At 38.7% G+C, this 21750-nt stretch overlaps 1 protein-coding gene and 1 long non-coding RNA gene across 4 annotated transcripts in view; one reads left to right on the top strand and one right to left on the bottom strand.

Annotated features, from left to right (window-relative positions):
• LOC138932567 (uncharacterized) overlaps positions 1–21750 on the bottom strand; it is an 81515-nt gene that overhangs the window by 39750 nt on the left and 20015 nt on the right. The gene's annotated exons all lie outside the window — the stretch shown is intronic.
• Positions 3443–21750, top strand: part of Hgtx (HGTX homeodomain transcription factor) — a 32684-nt gene continuing 14376 nt past the window's right edge. Inside the window, exons 1-3 of the mRNA XM_070294493.1 lie at positions 3443–4229; positions 12928–13038; positions 20685–20896. Coding sequence (XP_070150594.1) covers positions 3443–4229; positions 12928–13038; positions 20685–20896 — 1110 coding nt within the window. The remainder of the gene's footprint in view (positions 4230–12927; positions 13039–20684; positions 20897–21750) is intronic.

The following is a 21750-nucleotide window of genomic DNA, read 5'->3' as shown; positions in this document are numbered from 1 at the left end:
AAAAATCTCGGCACAATATTTAATTGTTTGTAATAATTAAATAAAGGAACCATGAAAAAATTGATTAAAGGAAGATTATCGTACAATAATTTATCATCGAGCCAATAGATTTTGAAATATAAAGAGAAGTAATATGTGTTTAAATAATAAAAGAGATACTCAAAAAATTATTAAGAATATAATATAAAAGATATCGCGCAAGGAATCTTCAATCCGAGAGATGAGAAATTTTCCATTTCAATGTCGAATCTTTATTACAAGTCATTACGCATCTGCAGAATGTATGCGCATTCGTTGGGAAAATAATTTTCCTCGTCGTCAGAGTGATCCGTTATACGACGCGTAAACGAGATATCGTCCCGATTGAAACCGAATTTCTCGCTGACGAAAAATTGGCGCAAACGGAATCCGAACGATTTCGCCGGATCGAATGATTGTTCCTCGCGAAAATAATACGCGCCGTAAAATATTCGGCGATGGGAATCAATACCTGCCGCTCCTCGAGTTTTACATAATTTTCGAGGAGCATCCGAAGCGCATCCGGAAGACGAAAAAAGGGGACGATGAGAATTTCTCTTCCGTCCGCGTCCCTCTACGAAAAGAAGCCGCTTTTCTTCATGAAAAGGACTGATCCTTCAGGGTCAAATAAAATAGATTTAAATCCCGCTCGGTCGTCTCCCCGGAAGAATGCCGACCGCTACCGCCGGCCCTTTCCCCGTTTTACGTCGTTGTCCCTTGCCAAGTATAAAAATCGACATGATAATTAAATAAGGAAGGTACAACAGAAATATATATTTCACAAGAATAATTGTCCGACTTACGATATAATAATGTGTAAACACAGTATATTTTAAATAGATTTTTGCATTCTATATAAATATTATATAAAAAATAAAAATAGAAATTTTTAGAAATCCTTATTAAAGTATAGAGTTTGTGTAAATTATATAAATAAAAAAACATCTAAATAATCTTTTTCTTCGCGATTTAGATAATGTAATATTTACAGCAAGAAATGAACTGTAAGAGACTTTCTAATGTGTATAAGTATTAATATGACTGGTGATTAATACGGTGCAACAAATATATTGGCAATTGCGCTGTTCACCGGCTATTATTGCGTCATGCTGCTTTAATAATATCCATTATTGTTTCATTATTAATAATACGCACGTATTTGAACGTGGTAATGATGATACTCTGTAAGCTTATTTCGTGCCTTCATCATAATCGGGCCGCATTAGCATAATTACTCTTAAACGATCGATCTCGATACGCGCGCGTTTAATGATGCAAGTATCGCGCGTTTGCAAATATAAACCGTCATTCAAAATGTCACGTCTATGAGAAGAGAAGAGTTTTCAATCTTTCACAACTCACGCTTTACCGAGAATTAAGCTTTGTAGCGAAGTATTATTTTATGGATTAGCTATATCATAGATTTCACAAATTAAATGTCACAACTGTATAATTTAAATGTTTATAATTTCTATTGTATACTTGTAAAAACATTGAGAACATGTAATACCACAGAAAAATCTACGTTTAAAATATAAAAATAACAGATTTCAGCGTTCGAGCGAAATAAGACTGATAGAAATTACGCCAAGTTTAAAAATATTTAGCTCGCGCATGCAGCGCGAAAGAAATTTGCGCGAAATATGTTTAAGGTTTAAATGGTCGCACGTCGAATGAAGAAACTCTTTTCCGCGCGAGGATAAAGGGAAGAAGGGAGAGAAAGAAGCAAGCGCACAATCGGCCGCCTACACGACGCTTAATAACCGAGGGCGCAAAGTGCAGTCGACCGCCGTAAATTATCCGTTCGGTCGAAGGCGAGTCTAAAACGCGGATCCAATAGACGAGCGGGTGCGAGCGACGAAGCGGCCGACATTACATTGGTCGGTTGCCAGAGTCGGAGAGAGCCGGCGAGTTCATCCGACATTAGTTACGTCAGCCGCGCGCCGCGGCGCGACGATGGTTCATCGGGATGAAGTAACCGAATTCTCGTTGACACGTGCATCGGCATATGTATAGCGAGCGAGGAGCAGGCCAAATGGACCATCGACAGCAAATAATTCGATTTGCTCTGTGTGTCTACGCGTACTTGACTGGCTGAAAGGTCGGGGCGATGGTAGGTAGATAGGAGTCAAGCGGGTGGGAAAGATAGAGCGAGACATAATGAAGCGAGAGGGTAAAAGGGAGATGGGTAGGTATAGCGAGAAAGGAACGACGGAAGGAAGGAAGCAAGTTATCGAGACAGTAGTGTCACCGTAGTCGTGCCAGAGGTGCCCAGTCGTCGAACAAACTAGAGAGCCAGTCTCAGAGCCAAGAGGCTCATTCAGCCAACCAGCCAGCCAGCCAGCCAGCCAGCCAGTCAGCCATCCAGCCAGGCAACCAGCGAACATACGAGCGAGTGAGCGAACGAACCAGCAAGTTCTTGTTTTATTCAGTCGGGATCATAAATTACGAATTTAAACACACAATGAAAGACGCTTAACAAGAAGCTAACGCGAGATTGAGAGGCCCCGCCCGGAACACCTCTCCTTCCGGTAAAACGCCACCAGGTCGACCAATCCGATGATGGTACCGCCCCCAAACACTTAAACGACCCATGGATAGAACGCCAATCCACTGGCGTCGAGGGCCGACCTGCCTCTCCCCCTGACGCGGAATTTCCGGAACGCGCGCGCGAGGACGAGGGCAAGGACGAAGGCACGGGAGAGAGACTCGATCTCCCGCCGGAGAGAGAAGAGTGCGCGCGCTCGATGCACCCTGATCGCATACCATTTGGCGACACGGCGAGTCATTCGGCGAGGCTCACGGTTATCGTCGGCGCGACACGGGTGACGACTTCCTGACCGCGCGTCTAGTCGATCGTTCGAGCGACCAACCCAGTCCGCGACTAATTTGCCGATCACCCGTTCTCCATGTCATTGTACGGAACCGGCAAACCGGTGACCGTTCACAGTGTGCGGTGTGACTACCTTTCCGCTCATCGATCGCAACTCGCGGAACGTGCATCGGCAGCCTGTCGCGCGCAGACAACGCGCCGTGCGCTCGCGGATCATGGGGATCAGTGATTGATCTGAAGGAGATAGGAGAAGAAGAAATCAAAGCAACCAAGTGCGAGCGACGGTCTAAGAAAAAGGAGGAGCGAAAAGAGCTCTTCCTTCTAGGCAGCAGTGACAATCGCGATCGCGATAAGTGCCGGACGTGTCTCGTGTCGTCCGTGTAATCGAACGTCGTTGCTCGAATTAAGTGAAAAACCGTCGCGCGTCGAAAAATCTTCATCGCATCAGGCTGGTTCAGTCAGGGTCTTCGGGTATACCTTGTGCGCGAGAAACCCCGCGGCTCTAAGAGACGACCGCACGCCTCATCAGACACGCGGCTCTAAGCATCAGTTAAGATTTTTCGCTCACTACCGAACTATGCGTGGTGCGAGATGGTATGTTCTCTGACCAGCGGCAAGGCCTGCGCCGACAGCGGAGACGCTTGCCCGGACCCGCCATCGCGCTCCACGCCGGAGGGCGGTGGACTCGAGGTCGCCGAGAACATGTCATCGTCGCTCGGTGACGCGCACCGACGCAACAACAATCATCACCTGGACCAGGGCGACCGTAGCTCGTCCGCGGGCTCCTCGCTGGGCTCGTGTTCACCACCGCCCGCCTCGAGCCATTCGCCGCCGCCACCGCGGCCACCCTGGCTTCACGATTTTCCCGCGGCCGCGCCCCACGTTTTACAGTTCCTTAATCTGAGCGCAGCTGGCGGTGGCATGCTCGGTAGCCAGCCGCTGGCAGCGTTGCATTCTATGGCGGAGAGAAGTCATCACCAACAGCAGCAGCAACAACAGCAGCAACAACAACAACAACAACAACAGCATCAGCAGCATCAACAGCCGCAACAGCAGTCGCACCAGCAGCAACATCATACGTCGCATCAGCAGCAACAAGGCGGCATCCAGCTGTCGCGTATCACGGTACCGCCGCTCTCTACCATTACCCAGGGTCAATCGTCGCCCACCGGTAGCGGCAAACACAGCCCGGCGACCTCCATCACCTCCGTCGGCAGTAACCCTCACGGCATCGACACAATACTCTCGAGACCGACGGCGACGGTCCACCCTCAGGCAACGGTTCCGGCGTCGCACGGGGCCCTCCCGCCGGCACCGCATCCCCAGCACATGGCCGCGCCGCGGTACGCCATGCACGCCGGCTTCACGGCGTCCTCGGGTGCGTATATTACCGTCTTTCCAAGTTCAATAAACTTGGACAACGCGGTTACACACACGCGGTTAACCGTCTTAATCCAGATAAGATAAATACTCGATATCACAGACGGAGATGTATTTGAAAATATTATATATATGTATATGATTGTGAACCATGTTTAAAATAACAAATATTTTGCGCTATCGATAAATCTTTCGGCATTCTCTGATATTTCTAAGAAATATTATTCTCCTAAAAATTATAATCAGTATTGAAAATTTAACTTGTTAGCGAGAAAAAAGAGAGATAAAGTCAAGATATATAATACACACATACAAACATTTAAGATTATTCAAATATATGCCACTTAATCAAAAAAAAATATTTTATTTCTCCGTTTAATATCTCCTAAATATCTAATCCGCACGTAGATTTTTCTGGCTGTTATAATTAAATTTCAGAGAGATATATATAAATATTATATGCTCAAACAACTCTTCGCGTCATTTTATATCAAACTTTTTTATGGTATCATCGATATTTAACGTAGAATTCGCTGTTACTCGAGAGTCTCCCTCTCATGAATATTATGTAATGTTTGTAAATGTATCTAATAATTGTATTACTATTCATTAAGAGTACCATCGAAACGTCTTGAAAGTCTGGAAATAATTTTTGGGAAATCTTATGGGAACGGTTTTGATAATAAATATATTAATAATTTATATATAGCGTTTTGTTGCGATCACATTTTTCTAAAATACAAAAACTTAATTCAAACAATCTGAATTTTCTTACGACAGCTTGATTTTGAAACATAAAATAACTACCATACAATAACAAACACAGTTTTTCAACAGAAATATTGTTTAAAATTACATCGTAAACGTTGCGTCGGAAGATTAATGTCAAGAATTATTGATGTTCGTAGATATTAGTAACATCTGTAACGGTAACAAATTCGCCATTCGCGCGTTTACGCAACGGAAAATCGGTTGGAAACCGATTGTGTTCTCCACGCAAATCGTCGCGTGCTGCGATAGCGCGCGTGTAATGCGGGACGGATTGAACGCATTAATCGTAGAATTACCAAGGGATGGTCGATCGAACAACCGCGGACCAGACGAAAGCGCGACTAGGAGTTACGAATCTATTACGAAACTATCTCTGCATTCGATACGATCGCGACCGGCATATAATTCACGGATTTACATAGTCGAAGTCTGATTTTCCGCTTCGATTCGCGCGAATCACTATCGCCTGCTTAACCCGTTCCAATCTAACGAACAGAGATATAATTCAGGCGCAATTTTACATTCATTAATGCAGCAAGGAAGCACAAATACGCACATAAATAAGAATCATAAAAATATATATATTAACTAATTGTAAAGTATAAAGATGATAAAAGTTAATAAAAATGTTGTTATTATAAAACTGTTGCTGAAACGATTCAATCATTATATCCATTTGAAATATTTAGTTTCTTAAAATTCGTCTCTCTCTCATGACAGAGTTAAAGATATATCATTAAGTTTGCATAATGAAAGATCTAATGTTTTGCGAAATATATTCTTTAATGTAAATCCATGCTTTCGATTCACTTTTAGAATGTCGTTTCCTCATATTTTATTGTTGATAATCTATGTCATCAAGGCTTCGTTTGTGATGTCGCAAATTATGCATAATAACTTTTCCATTGGATGACGTGCCACGAAGCAAAAGACATTTGTCATCGCCTTGAAATCTTGTGAAAAGATGTCACGTTCAAGAGTGCCCACGTGCAACGTTCAACTCCGCGCGTATACGTCAAGATAAATACAAAAGTACAATACAGAGTGCATTACTGATTCTCGACACTAAATGATTTGTCATTAATAATAACGCTCGAATCGACAAAGGATATAATTAATACAATTCAAATTTTATCCCAATAGTATCAATCAGAAGATTAAATTATAAAACACGATTATTTAGAGAATCGATGTCAGTTTAACAAGCTCGTGTAATTATTATCTTTCACGATAAATATTTAGAAGAATATCTGTCATAAAATAAGAATTATTAATATGAGATCGTATTTTCCGAATATATTTTCATTAAAAAAAATTTTTTGCACGTCACCTTGTATTCTTCATCTATCAGAAATATGTAGGGTGTATTTAATTTTAGAATTATCGGAGGGTCGATGTTGCAATGAAGGGAAGATAGGGTCGTATTATGAAGTTTCTCACAAATAACGTGTCGTACAATATCGCGATAATATCTGGAGACGTGGGTTTAATTCATAAACGTCGGTATCACGGTCTATAATCTATAATCCGATAAAATAACTTTATCACTCCTTTTATCGAACGCTACCTGAATATTGTGAATCAAAAAAATATATTGACTTTAGAATGTAACAATCAATGGAGAAAATATTACAAAGCTCTAGGAATATGATAATACAGATGTAATAATATATTTCAAACAACTTTAAAATATTCTTCGATAATTGTATAAAAACAGCTTTTATCTATAAAACTTTATCTAATAATTATAACTAAATGAGTAACGCGAATAACAGTAGCAATTCTCGCATTTTGAGATAATTATCGATTAAACGTTGGTATTATATTATTTTGTTCAAATTTTAATTGCTAAATTTATAAACAGTCTGGCCTCTTTTTGTAACAGCAATCAAAAAAACAGTAAAAACGCGAATAAGAATATGGCACGATCGAAATATTGACCGGAAGCGCGGTGGAATGGCGGCTCTAAAATTTATGCTTACCGAATTACCTGCTCCCCCGGTACATTAACGAGCGACGCAAACGAGGGGCGTTACTTAACATTCATGACATTAAATTTCTAAATGATTCGCTCCCGACAGAGCGCGATTATGCTTCGCAATAACGAATCGCTAAGCAGCGCGCGCTAATATATTCGCGATTTATTAGTTTCGCATGTCGAAATGTGTTAATCGTGGTATCGTGAATTCAATATTATCGTACGATAATATATCTGCGTGTGTAATATAGTGACTCAAAGATAACGTGACAAATTCCGACACTTAAAAATTTTGAGCTATCATTAAGAGCAGCAATACGCAATTGATTTTATTTTCTTGCAATGATAACGTTTTATTTTAAATGTTAAAAAAATATTGACTTCATAATTATACTAATAATTCGATTAAGAGTATTATAAAATTTAGGAAGAAAACAAAAAGATTTTTATTTATTCGAATGCATCAAAGTTTGCAGATTATATATTCCTAAGAATCTTGGCCACTTATATTCTTTATATTTTTTGAGAATTTTCTGTTTTCGTGGTTATCGAAAAAATAATTATTTGATTATCAAATCCGATTAAAAGATTACAGCATGGTAAAAATTTGTAATTTATTACTTCCCATTTTTATTGTTAAATTTTCCTTATCTTCTTTTAACACTTTTTATAATAAAATTATATTTTAAATTGAATAATATACGAAGAAGAAAAATAAAATAAGCCAACAATATATTATTGTATATACCATAGATGATTGAATTTACAATAGAACGCGAATTATGTGATGGCCAAATAGGGCGACCATATACGAGCGGAAGTTAGGATATTGCGGGTTAACCAACTGACAACCATGCTCGTACGTGGCTTGCTGGCGAATTCGGATTTGAGCGAGAGAACGCGTAAGACATGGTCCACTTGCGGTTGGATGTACAAAAAGATTGCATTACGATAAACTACGGCAGTAAACGCCGAGTAAAACAATACGACGATGATAAAAAATAGCGATAATAAATAATAAAGATGATAAATCGCGTTATATCATCGCGACCACGCTAAAACAGCTTGTCATAAATATCATTTATTTCTTCGTCCCTCTAAAAAAAAAAAAAAAATAAAGCAAAAACCCGGTATCGGGATGCGATGCAACGTGTGCGCAAAGCAATTCAATTTTGAAAACATCGCTGCAAAAATATCGCGGTTACGTTCTTGTACCGTTCTTCGTGACGAATTACATCTCACGGATTTTTGCAACGTCGATGAAATCGTGTTGTATTATTACCGTTGTTACTTCGCGATCCATTTTTAAAATTGCTATTCCGCAAGTTACAAGGGAAAATTTATCTCACCGTTATTTTAAAGATGAATAATGGATTTAATATTAATCTCTCTCATATCGCAAAAATTAGAATCAGATATTTATGTTAAAGTTAGATCATCCTGTAAGAGTATATGTTTTAATAGAGCAATGCTCCACGTATCCGAATCGAATATCATGAGGCGGTATGTTTATCCTGAAAGCAGATATTCACACACATCATCCTAGAAAAGAAACTACTCAACGCACCCCCATGTGGCTTCTCACGTGTGTCTTCCATTTTTTATCGCCTGTAATAGAAACCTCGAAAATATTGTGCGACATCTGCTCTGGTTTCTATATCGTAAATTTCGGCGTTTTCATCCCCCCAAATCTTGCTAAATTTTAGAATCTTTCTCGCATTTTTACCAAATAAGATACCTTTTATAGAGAAAATTTATATGAAAGTTGATTGAAAATACACGCGCGATTGAATTGTCTTTGCTAATTGTGTTAAAAGACACCCCAAAAGTTCCATCGCTCGAAATAAACGTACTTATTTGATGAATAAATTTGAAGCCAGTGAAGTAAGGGAATCGATGAAGAAGAGGAAAGCTTCTTGAACATATTTATTTGTGCAAAAAGCCATGTTCAATCAAATGAGCTAAATCTTGAAATATAGAAATTGCAGAAAAGATTATATCTTGAATAATTTATGCTGCTAAATGGTTTAATAATCGAACTGGATTTTATGTAGTTCTCTTCTACACAGTTCTAATATCTACTTATAAACGTTAATACTTTTCTGAATATTTTATGTCGAAACGCGAAATTATTAAGTATTTTGAAACAATGATACACATACCATATATTTGGTACGGAACAGAATTTCAGCATGGCGAAATAAAATAGTCATATATCGTTACTGTGTAATCTTGTCAAACGCATTTGCGCGATATTTGCCTGTGTGTTTCCAATTGACGCGTTGCACATATATACCTAAGCGTTTTGGTGCACGTGTGTGTCTCTCACAATGGTGCATGTCGAAACTACCGTAATTCGCGTAATCGTATACGGTTTCAATAACGGTTTAATGGGTAACCGACTTCATTGTCGTATTAGACAGATTACGACGATTACAAATACGACAGTAGCGCAGCTCGTATTTACGACGCGGTGTAGCGGTGCGCAAATTTCGCTTTGTTAGAATTATAGACGGCCACCCAATACATACGTATTCCACAACTACATATATTATATCTATTTCCGTATAAATTTTCCCTGTTAAAACATCGTTGCATTTTATTTATATCAATATGATATGCAGATACAGTGATGTCATTTGCGTTCTTCTTCGATTAAGTATGCAATACTAAGTGCTTTAATAAACAATTATTTTTTGTTTTTTTTTCATTAAAAAATATCGGTATATTTTAAAAATAATTTTATAAAATTGTTTGTAAAAAAAAAAAAAAGATATTTATATACAAAAATCTCTAGAAAAATGGTAAATTATAATTAATTTGATATCGCAAAGTTCGTGCAAGGATCTCTCTTCTTTTTTCACATTACCACACTATCATCAACGCGATTATGCGATTCGCAACGCGCGCCGCTAATTGACATCTGATACCGATCGATCTCCCGCGTGCGCACATACTTTACACCGGTGGTCATTAATTAAATTCTCGCCGGACGCGCGCGAGACTGCCGGTCGTCGCTGTATAAATGACAAAAAGCCTATCAAAATGTGCGGTATTAAATAATAAATATTTCGCCGGGGCGTCCATCGTCACGTGGCTTATTCGTCGCGACAGTGCTTCAAATATTTATGACTTACGATCAAATGCATGCCGTGTTTTCCTGATCAGTAGTAATCCGATGAATTACACGAGACATCATATATATATAGATCGTTCTAGCTTGCGATTTAGAGTAGATCTTTTTTTTGAGAGAAATGATAACGTATCGATAGATTTTCTGAGCAGACATAAAAATCCTTACTAATTAAACTCCGAAGTTGCGAATAAATGTAAAAGACCTATTCTTTTAATTTGATCTCTTAAATGGATTTTGATTTTTTTAAATTTATAATTTAATTGGAATATTTAACCGAGATGTTTACCTCTAATCTTCAAAAGCTATGAGAAATAATGATTTATCTTAAAAATTTCCGAAAAATTGATTGCCCAATTTATCGAAATGTTTAAAATTAAGATTGAGGATTCGCGAACATTAAGTATACATGCTTTTAAACGCTTTTAATTGCCCGATTCACACAGTAAATCCGTTTTCGAGCGACGCGTCGTAAAAGCGCGTGCCGGGGGTCCGTTTAAGAATCGAAAGAAGAACTCGCCTCTCCTCTACTTTCCTTCGTCGGATTCCGCCACGTGGGCTCGCAGACAAAGAACACGATCGCGGGTATTTTTGTTGATGAGCGTGTGCGGGTTTAGCCGTTTATGATCCTATAAATTCCGTTTGATTTCGGCGTAAAGGACAAAAGGAGTGGCAATCGGACGATCGTATCGGACGCGTATTCCCATCCATTCCCGGCGTCGATGGGATAAAATGGAAATGACGCTTTATTGTTCGAACGAACAAGCATAGATAGGCGAGAGAAACGCGCACCCGAAACGAATTAAGCGCCCACGTAACCGGGAGTCAAATCATCCTTTCAGTTGCGATGACCAATTTCTGACTATAGACGAGAGTGTCGTTGATCGCTGAATGATTAGTATTTTCTTTCTATAGCAAACGACATTGTATCGTGGATGTCTCAGAGGATATGTTGCGAGAAAGACATTGAGAATATATGGGCTATTATTTGGTGATGATCAATTAAACGTGGGTACAGATAATCCTTCGAAATTACAAAGATAACTTGTTAGATTTTACTGAAAGTTATGAGAGTATATATATATAATATCATCCTACATAAAATTCACGAAAAAATTTATAAAAGAGCAATTATTCAGTAACTTATAATCTCGTGCAAAAAGCAGTATCCATTTTTTCAAATCTCTTAATAGTTATGAATTAATTATTTCAGAGAAATATAATTTTTGATAACAAAATTAGTCCAAATAAAACTATTGTTTCTCTAAAAAAAAAAAAAAAAAAAAAAAAAAAAAAAAAAAAAAAGTATACTTTGAAATCAATCAAAAAATGCACAAATCATACAATAGACTCTTTTCGAGAAAAAAAAATCGCTTCTTAAAAGCATACATTACAAAAATTCTCACGCATGAATGTATATTACACATACGTACATACTTATTTTTTTATTAAAGACGATAAGTGAATAATAAATCTTGGAAAAGCAAACGATCATAATTCTCCGACGTATCTTTTACTCGATTCACGCATTTCGATCGATGGATTCGAGAGGAAAATTGCGCCGTCGATCAATCTAATCCTCCTTAATCCACAAAAAATCCATCGGATCTCGACGACCGATATTTACCGATTTGATTTCCCAGCTGCCGTTCTCTCGTATAGAGCTCCGGCTTAAGTCGACTAATTTCTCGCGCTCAAGGGATCGGATCATTAAGGTCTCCGTATAGCGAGAACTACCGAGAAGAAATCTCTCTCGAGGATGCGAATGGATTTGGTATCATGTATACGTGTGTACAAGTGTATAGTCGCTGATAATCTAAACGAAAACATTAGATTCGATATAGATACAAATTTTTATCGAGCTAAAATACCTAGCTCGATTTAAACGATCAAAATGATTCTTCCACCTGATATTCCAATAATTTTTTTATATAGGTTTCATTTGTGTGTATGTGTGTGTAGCTTTATCAGTACTTTTATCGCGAATTATATTCAAATTGTGCAACGTAAATGATCATATCATTTTCATAATTAAAGCATAAAAATCTCCTTTCTTTGCAATTCTTATAATTTATAAAAGCCGGAGGTGAAATTAAAACTATTTATAATATTATAACGGGATCATTTGTAATTTTCTCAATTTGGCGTTTAATTATATATATAAAAAAAAAATGAGATTGAAATCTGTTACGAGATGACGTGCGGCTCATAAAATTGCAGCATTTAAATTCCGTTTGCACATTGCGGACGGATGCGAGTTGTATGAAAATTACGAATGATAAAAATGATATGAAATAAATCGCACAGATGTAAAAAAAAAAAAACTGAAGCTTAATAAAGCGCTTTACGTGGAAAAATGGGTATGGCTTGGCCGGCGATCGATCCGAGAAAGCTGTTTTATTCCGTCAGTAAACGCATGCTCACATTCTACATCTCGCCGTTGCATTTTACGGCTTCTTTCGATTATTGCTTCAATATATGTGCTGTTATCTAAATTATCATAAATCCAATATCATTATCTGTATTGACGATCGAACCAAAGCATATGTCTGTTGTATTCGTTTCTAATCCCGCAATATCAGTTATTAATATTATACGTAATATGTGCATATTTTTCCTAAAAAAGCACATTTTTATTTTCCGCATCACTGCAATTTTTCTTTGAAGATTAAAATTTAATATGTTGTAAACATGCAATAACAAGCAAGAATGAAAGTTTGCTGATGTGCAAATCAGATTTTAAAATAATCACAATCTTAAATTCGTATATGTATATATATATATATATAAGTATTTATTTGTCTATTTCCCCAGGTATTGGGCAATTTCAACAAAGAACGGAACCACGACACCCCGCTGTCTATTGGCCGGGTCTTCAAGGACTAGTCAGCGATCCTCTCGCATGGCGAGCAAGATTACACACACGTAAGTGTTTTCCGTATTTCTTACATATTAATATTATAATATATATGTATAGAATACCATTTTAAATATTCATGATACTGAATATATATTTTATGCTCTTAAATAATATATTTAATATAAAATATAAAATAGCGTATTAATACCAGTTAATCAGTTACGTGTTTATTATTTAAAATGCCAAATTATATTTAATTGCATTTGCTCCATTTTCTGATACTTTAATTTATATTTGTCTCTCTCTTTCTTACTCTCTTCTCATCCTTATCTTATTCGAGTATTGTTTCGGGGCAGAGGGATATATTGTTATTACTTCTAAATACGTATATTGTCATCCTACATCTCGACCGCCTGAGGATGTTTCGTTACCTTCCCCGAGTATCGTTGCGGCGAGGTTGACAGCTGTGCGTGTTTGCTTTCGCGGTAGGAAAATCACAGGGCCGAAGTGAAGAAACACGTGCTGCCAAACGTGTGTCTCCGTTTGAAACGGCGTGCCCGGAAAGTCGTTTGAAGCGATTCTCCCGGCGTAGGTCGCCTACGGGGAGGAATTTAAAAAATGCGTGGAAACCATCGTAGAGCGCGGGAAAGGAAGTCGTAGGGCGAGGAACCCGCGGTCATGAAAGAATAGGGGATTCTCAATCTAAAGGCGACATGTATATGACGTATAAACCACAAACTTGACCGCTTGAAAATGTAATTGTACTAATGGTCTTTATCTGTATGTTAATCGATTCGAAGAGAATCAGAAAAATTGTATCCCCTTTAGCCTATTATGTATATTATAAATTTAAAATATTAAATTTAAAATTTATAAAAATATCATATAGAATGACTATTATTAAAATTGAAAATATTTTATATTTATAGAAATTTATAACATTTTGATAAAATTTTGTAATGCTAGAAATAGAATAGATGAAACCGTGCTTTATACGCGAGAAATATTAGAATTTAAAATTGATTTGAATTAATGAGTTTTCAGTTTCATTGGTATAACAAAAATTGTATATATACATACTTAATTAAATTGCAAATATTCAAAAATTATTATTTAGACATTTAACGCACTTGAATTACTATTAACGTGTAGACATCGGCAGCGACGATCGTAGCAGGTCGATCCCGATCGTTATCAAGTGCCGACACACACCCTTTGCACTCCCTCGGGCACTTGGACGGTTCACGCTCAATTAGCCAGTGGAATCCTTTCCCCTCCTCCGATATACATACCGGGACATCCCCGATGGTAGTACGGCCGATCGCTCATCGTGTATACACCCCCGCCCTTACGAAAAGATTATTAAGGGTACCGCAGAAAAAAAATCACAAAGTAAAAGAACACGTGACATCTCGTTTCGTCTCCCTTCCAACGGTGAGACGGACGGAGACGAATGGCGATGGAAAGTAAAAGATGGAGAAGGACAGCACGCGCATACGTCAATTTCCCCTAATCCTCCCCCTTTCCTTGCGCGAGATGGCACATGTGCCGCGACGTAAGGAGGACGGTAAAATGCCGGCGTGTATAACGCGGACGTGGACACACCATGTGGAGGCGCACGTGTGTGTTTCGGATGTTCGCTGTTACACAACGGCCACGAGAGAGAGAGAGAGAGAGAGAGAGAGAGAGAGAGAGAGAGAGAGAGAGAGAGAGTGCGTGTCGTATGTATCGTGAAGGGCGAATAAGAGGGTGGTGGCGGTAGTCCGCGCTGCGGCATCGGGATCCGGGATATCATCGTATTCAATATCAACCCTGCCTCCACCCCCGGGGAGCTGCCGTCCCTTCCCCATGGCTACGTTTTCCACACTCGCGCGAATAACTCCGGCAATATTTTAACTGCGTGGAGGTAAGGGAGGTGGAGGCGTTCGTGTCTGCCAGCCTGCCTTTTCTATCGTCCGGTACATGCGGTGGCGGATTCAAATCCTCCTGCCATAGGGAGAGAGGCCAACCAGTCAACGCGCACCCCGCTCTGTACGAATCGTAAGAGTTACGCCGGCTACCCGGTATATTTTATATTCTGGGGCAAAACGTTGATCGGCTCATGGCTCTCACGAGGCATTGCCGAACGACCGCCACGGGAACCGTCGTCTATTTATGCCTCCGCACCGTATGTATTGGGATACAACTATACTCGAGATAAACTAGCATAGACCACCAGCTTCTGGACCAGCATCCATCCCCTCCTCTCTTCTCCTGTCATCGCTCTTATTTCCCTCTCGTACTTCCATGACAAAGGATAGTGATGATAATAATCATTTCGATGTTCATTTGATACTTGCATCGAATTGAGAACACATTTTTTACCAGTTAAAGCATTAGAGAAATATAAAAATAATCAAAAAACAATTTGAATATTGATTAAAAATCTCAGTTTAAAATCAAATTAAATAAAAATTATATTTATAGAAGCATTTTTTTCTCGTCCAAAAATTTTTAAATTTTTATCCACTTGTATATTCACGTTCTTTAAATGTAAAAAAATCTTAAATTTGAATCTTTTATAATTTTATTTGAAAAATTAATCTTCTTATTATAAATACTTTACCGTATTATATGTTTTTAATATATAAAGATATCAAAATATGTTTCTTTATATATCAATATTAATTATTAAATATTCTATCATACATTTAATAATTTTAATTAATATTATTCCATAATATATATAAGAGATTCTCCCCGTATAAACATAACGTTCCGATCTCGCTTCCATATAACATCCTATGCATAAAACACGAACTTCTCCCAAAAATGATGGGCATCTATCCATCCGCACGTTCTTCCCCTCATTCCCATTCTCATAACGAGAACATCGGATAGCATGCACCTTGTTTCTGTTTATACATCGACGACGTATACTGTGTTATTCCTGCCGCTCTCCTTCCTGTATTTTCCTTCTCACTTGGCCGCTTTTTTTCCACGCTATCACCGCCCACTCTTTTCCGCGTTTCTCCTTTTCTCCCCCGCGTTCACCGACTCTCTTGTCTCTTCCCCGTTTCCTCATCGGCTGGGCTTTATGGATATGAAACTCGTCTGGGTAAGCGTCACGTAAGCGAACTCAGTAATGAAAACGTCGCTGACGCGACGAGATTCCGGCGGTTTAGGTCGGCCAATGTATATATTGTTATTACTCACAATGTATCCAGAGAGAGAGAGAGAGAGAGAGAGAGCAAATCATCCTAGCAGGGAGAGAAGACGACCGCTTCCAATAATATCTCGCAAGTGTGTTTCATGGGATATAGTATTGGCAGAAAAATCAAGAATGATTCTCCTCGATGAAATAAAAATTTATACCATTATTAGAAATATATTTTTATACATATATAAAATTTTATTTTACATACAAAACTAAATAAATAAATATATGTATATAAAATTTATTTATTTATGCATTTTTGTATGAAAAACAAAAATTTTTTTTATGATTGGACACACACATTTAATTAACCGATATTAATATAATTTAATGCTAATTTTTTAATTTTATTATTTTCAATATTCACATTTTTTTTATTATTTAGTAAAATAAAGCTGATAAAAATATGATTGTGAATTTTCTTGTACTCTCGCAATCAGTAATAATCGTGACCCTTCCGATCCGCGCCGGTGCCCCAATAATGGATATCGCGTGATCAGTGCAGTAGAATGCCTTCGTTAGTTCGAATTAACTAAGCATCCATTTACTTTTGGTGACAACATACTTTGTACACTCGATAAAGCATTTCTCTCGGACGCCAGTCGACTCGATGCGCGCCGTTATTACTCACGTCGTCGATGAAGCGAGCAGCCCCTTCACGAGCTATCATGCTTTTTAGAGGCCGAGTGATATTCGATTCAATTACGTCAAAGTGACGAATCATCCTCCTGCGTCATCCTTGACTTCTTACTCTAATAAAAATATTGCATTCAAATATCATTGTTATTTTGGAATATAAATAATGTATACCATATATGCGCATAGAAATATTTTTTTTCTCGTTAGAAGTTATTTCTTTTAATATTGTATCTTAATTCACGCGTGTGTGTGTGTGTGTGTATTTGTGTAAAGCTCCTCTCAGGAAAATTTTTATTTTTCAGCTTAGGCGTCATTATTTCTGGATATTGATTAATTAATTGTTAATGTGAGACTTAGTGCGCACAAAATTAACGAATTACATGTTTTTGTACGTATATAATTTAATATTATTATAAATTTATCTCGTCGATTTCTGTTTGCTATTTTAAAACACTCATACGCAAAAAAAAAAGAGATTCTGATATCGTTCAAAAAAATAGTAAAAAGATTGTCAACCACCTCTCTCATTCTCTCTCCATGTCCGAATCGCGACGCATCTTTACCACGAATGATTTGTTTCGCCCCCGAACTCTCGGGTGGATAAAACGATCCGTGACACCGCGCGAGCGGGGGGTCGCTCACCTCGCATAAATCGAACAATCGAGCGCGTCGAGCCTCGCACCCGAACTTCCGTTCGCCGATAACGAATATTACGAATGGCCGCGCGCGGTGTCTCGTTTTTGATCGTTCCTCTTTTTTTTTTTTTTGAAACGTTCCCGATACGGTCACCTGCCGCTGATTTACATCGACACGGTGCGGGCGGACGCATCAATTTGCCGATACTTCGTCTAATCGGACATCGGGGCGTTATCCGCGGCGGTGGCGCGAGTATGCGTGTCTAATGCGTATGTGTATAGATGTATCGATATATACGCATTATACGGAGTGATTTCGCTCGCATACACTGTTTGACACGCGCGTGTCACTTGTTCACTCTAAATCGGCTGATTAAATTATAGTCCTACGCGTAGCCCTCCCTTCCGCACCCATCACTTTGCGCCGCGACACGCTATAAAGATTAATCCGGAATCCGTTAGCGTAGTGAAGAATAATATGCTGACAAATATTGCCACGTGCAGAAAATAAAGAGTTCTTTGATTGATTAATGCCTAAATGAATAGACGGATACCTTTCAGCAGATTTTATTCGCGTGTGAGAAAAAATGGAATAATCTGGAAGAATTTTATATATTTTCGTTGCATGGCAATCGTTTTTTCGAGATTGTGAAAATTGACGCTTTATTTTATTCATTCCACTTATTAATTTGTTCTTTGCCGAAAAAGCTAGCGCGAGACATTGGCGGGATTCAATTGGAATTGGTATGGTATCGATGTGGATGTGTTAAAACTTTATATCACCGGTTCAAATTCCCATGCGAAAAAAATATTTTGTGGAAAAAGTCGGGCAATAAATCGTCAGAACGACCGAACATAACCGGATATCCGGCTTGTTTAAAAAATTCAAGGAAGTATTTTAATTAAAAAGCTTTCGTGTGTATTGAGGTGCAATATTTCCTTTACATATTGCTCGATTATTAATTCTATATACAATATATATATATATATACATCTTGAAAATTTATACACTGTAAAATAAAACAATCATTAAAATATTACAATCGCACGCGATTTTACTTTTAATATTTCATCTTGATTTCTTGTTAAAGTCTTCTTATAGGAATACAAATCTGGATTTAAGAGTAACGATTAATTACGAATGCGCAATTATTCTTCACAAGTTCCCTGACGAATTACGCGATCGTCGATGATACCGATAACGCTTCATCTCGAGAAGTAAGTCTGAAATTATACCGCGAAAGAAATCCCGCGGCGCATCGTATGCGACGCGTACAAATTTTGATAAAAAACGCAGACTTATCGGGTTTTGTGGAGGTGGCTGCGGAAATATGCGCGACGGCTTAGTAGGACGAATAGAGGGATATCCAAGGGCGGGAAACGTATACCCCCTTTCCCCCTTCGTCGTCGTCCAAGACCCCGGGGGTTGGAGTGCGGTAAGCAGCTCATTAGAACCCTCCCCGCCGACCGGCCATTATTGCCTCGTTCCGTATTCCGTTACAAATTGCTTTATTAAATTAAAGTCCCACAACCCACACTGTACCGCGTCACGACGACCCTTCCTTCCTTCTATCCACCTCCGAGTCCCTTTTGCTCCCTTGTATATACGCGCCCACATGCCACATCGAACCGTGTGCGACCCCCCTTTTGTTTCCGCATAAGTCGTTCCCCCCCTTCGATTGTCGTTCTCGAAAATTTTCTCGGACCTCTTTTTTCCAACCTTATTAAGACTTGGACCGTGCAACCGAATGGCCGAGATTAAAAATGATGAACCGGGCGCACAAATAGGATAAAGTCGTTTAATTTATGAAAGATTTTTACTGCCGATACTAGGGATTAATAATTATTAATTAAATATTTTGGAATTATAAATGCCAAAAATATAATTTTTAACTTCTAAATTATTAATGTTGCTCAAAGAAGAAATATAATATAATTTATACTGTGAGAATAATATGAAAAATAAACCAATATGAAAAATAGCACTTGTTTCGCATTCTATTTATCAGTTTATATATAAGTATAAATAATTAAAACTAACAAGAGATATCGATCTTATTAAATATTGATTTAATAAGATTTGCAAAGAGTGATTTATGTCAGATAAAATATGAGTAATTGAGAGAAGACATTTCATTAAAAAATTAGTGTTATAATCGCAGGTCCAGTGAAAGAGAAAAATATTAAATGGCTGCGGCAATAATTACCAACGTTATAAGGACCGTAATTAATTCCAGAAACGGCGAATTAATTTCGAACTGCGGTTAAAATGAAATACTTCTTACAGTTATAACACGGAAGCTAATTATGCCCCGAGATATATCGCAGGCATATTTTTCCTATGTAGAACAAATGAAGGTGAGTGTGTATATGGAACAAGTGCATACAATAGCGCGCACGTTGCACGTTCTTAAATAAATTTCATTGTGCTGTAAAATTAGCATACTAGTAATATAACAAAATCAGATTTATTAAGAAGTTATAGTATAACCACTCGCTTCACACACACATATATATATATATATATATATATATATATATATATATATATATACATGTTCACACACTTGTTCTTACTTATAGAGATAATCTAGAGAAGAGATTGATATTAATGTAACAAAGTAAAATGTGGCACTATTTCTCTATGACTTGTCGCGACAGAAAGTCACAGATGGGGCTTGCAATTTCCCCTTTTCGTTCTGCGAGTCAGACAAGAGATCATGGGGGATACCATAGAATATCTATACGATGGCACACACGATCGGATGCACGCGGTTACCGAAAGCGCAATGAAAATTCGCAGCCGGCTCGTCGTGAGTGCGATATCAAAATTCCGCTGTGGATTTTTAAGCGATAGCTGAATTTCAATGCAAGTCGCCGATTTTTATTTTAATGGTCGACGCGATCGGTGCCGAAAGAATTAGCGTTTAGTATCAAACGTATATATATACATTTTAAATATCACGATTTTTTCTGAAATATCGGTTATATATATATACATATAAAAACTTCGAGGAAAAATAGAATAAATTTGTAAGATATGATTGTATCTTTAAAAAGCGCGGATATACTTAATCACATGTTTAATCTCTTGTATGAGTATATGTGTTCCGCATGCTGGCGCGCATTGAAGGATAAGTTAAGCGGCGTCTCTCTCTCAGTTAAGGCTAATTATTCCATTCGCAGCGAAGCGAAACGGATATATTCAGGAACCACTGATCGGGTGACGCGAATGTTGCAGTGTCGCAACAGCTGGGCTGTCAGCAAGCGATGACAGGCGCGGGCGGCGGCACCGGGGAACACGATGGCGGCAAGAAGAAGCACACGAGGCCTACGTTCAGTGGACAGCAGATCTTCGCTCTGGAGAAGACCTTTGAGCAGACCAAGTACCTGGCCGGCCCAGAGCGCGCCAAATTAGCATATGCCCTCGGAATGTCGGAATCTCAAGTCAAGGTAACATTATAATACGTTTTTCATTCGATAATCTAACGCAAATAATATTTTGATTGATTTGCCTGATAATAAGTTTTTATTTAAAAGATACTACGTTCTTTATAAAAGGAGAAGGTAATTCTTAACATTCATCTGCAAAAATGAAGATATCTCTTTCAAAGTTTAGGATTACGTATAAGAAAAAGTTTAATACGGTGCTTTGCGTGATTTACGTTTCAAATATTTCGGCAATTCAAGGAATGTCCAAAATTATATCGCTTCGAGAAGAAAAAGGCGAAGAGACATTTGTCTTCGAGTTAGTTGCTGACATCGAGAGATCGATCAAGCCATCGCCTCGGTGCGAAAACGCAAATCCGCGCGCGCCGGGAATAATCCGCGGCCGAAAAATCTCCCCCGAAAAAAGAAATCCTCCACGATCGGCCGTCGACGGCTCGGGAGGAGAAGAGGGAAAGAACTCACCACGACGACACCCGCAAAAAGCGACTCGCTCGCGTGGATGCGCGATTTTAAAAAGCGTCCCGCTCGTCGCCCAGCTTACTCCATCAACGCGCCCCGCCCGCGAAGCGGAGAGGGCATACGGGTGCGAGAAAAAGGGGACGGGAAAGGGAGGGCATCTAACGAGGTAGTCGGTAAAAAAGTTCGAAGGATAAAGGAAGGTGACAAAACAGCCGGAGACGTGTCAAGCTTTGCGGCACCTGCGTCATCCTCGGCGTCGCTCTCTCACGGACGTCCACGGTGCACCCTCCCCCTTTCGCCTCCCTCATCCTGATACCAAAAGGAGAGAGGAGAACGAGGAACATCGGGTGAGACATGGATGAAACTCGGGTGAGGCCGCGGTGACGGTGAACGAAAGG

Source organism: Polyergus mexicanus, unplaced genomic scaffold, assembly GCF_030449975.1.
Source record: "Polyergus mexicanus isolate NDT 795.1 unplaced genomic scaffold, iyPolMexi1.0 SCAF_1, whole genome shotgun sequence".
In the NCBI taxonomy this organism is placed as follows: domain Eukaryota; kingdom Metazoa; phylum Arthropoda; class Insecta; order Hymenoptera; family Formicidae; genus Polyergus; species Polyergus mexicanus.
Note: the sequence above shows the minus strand (reverse complement) of the source record. Positions and strands in the feature narration are given on the sequence as shown.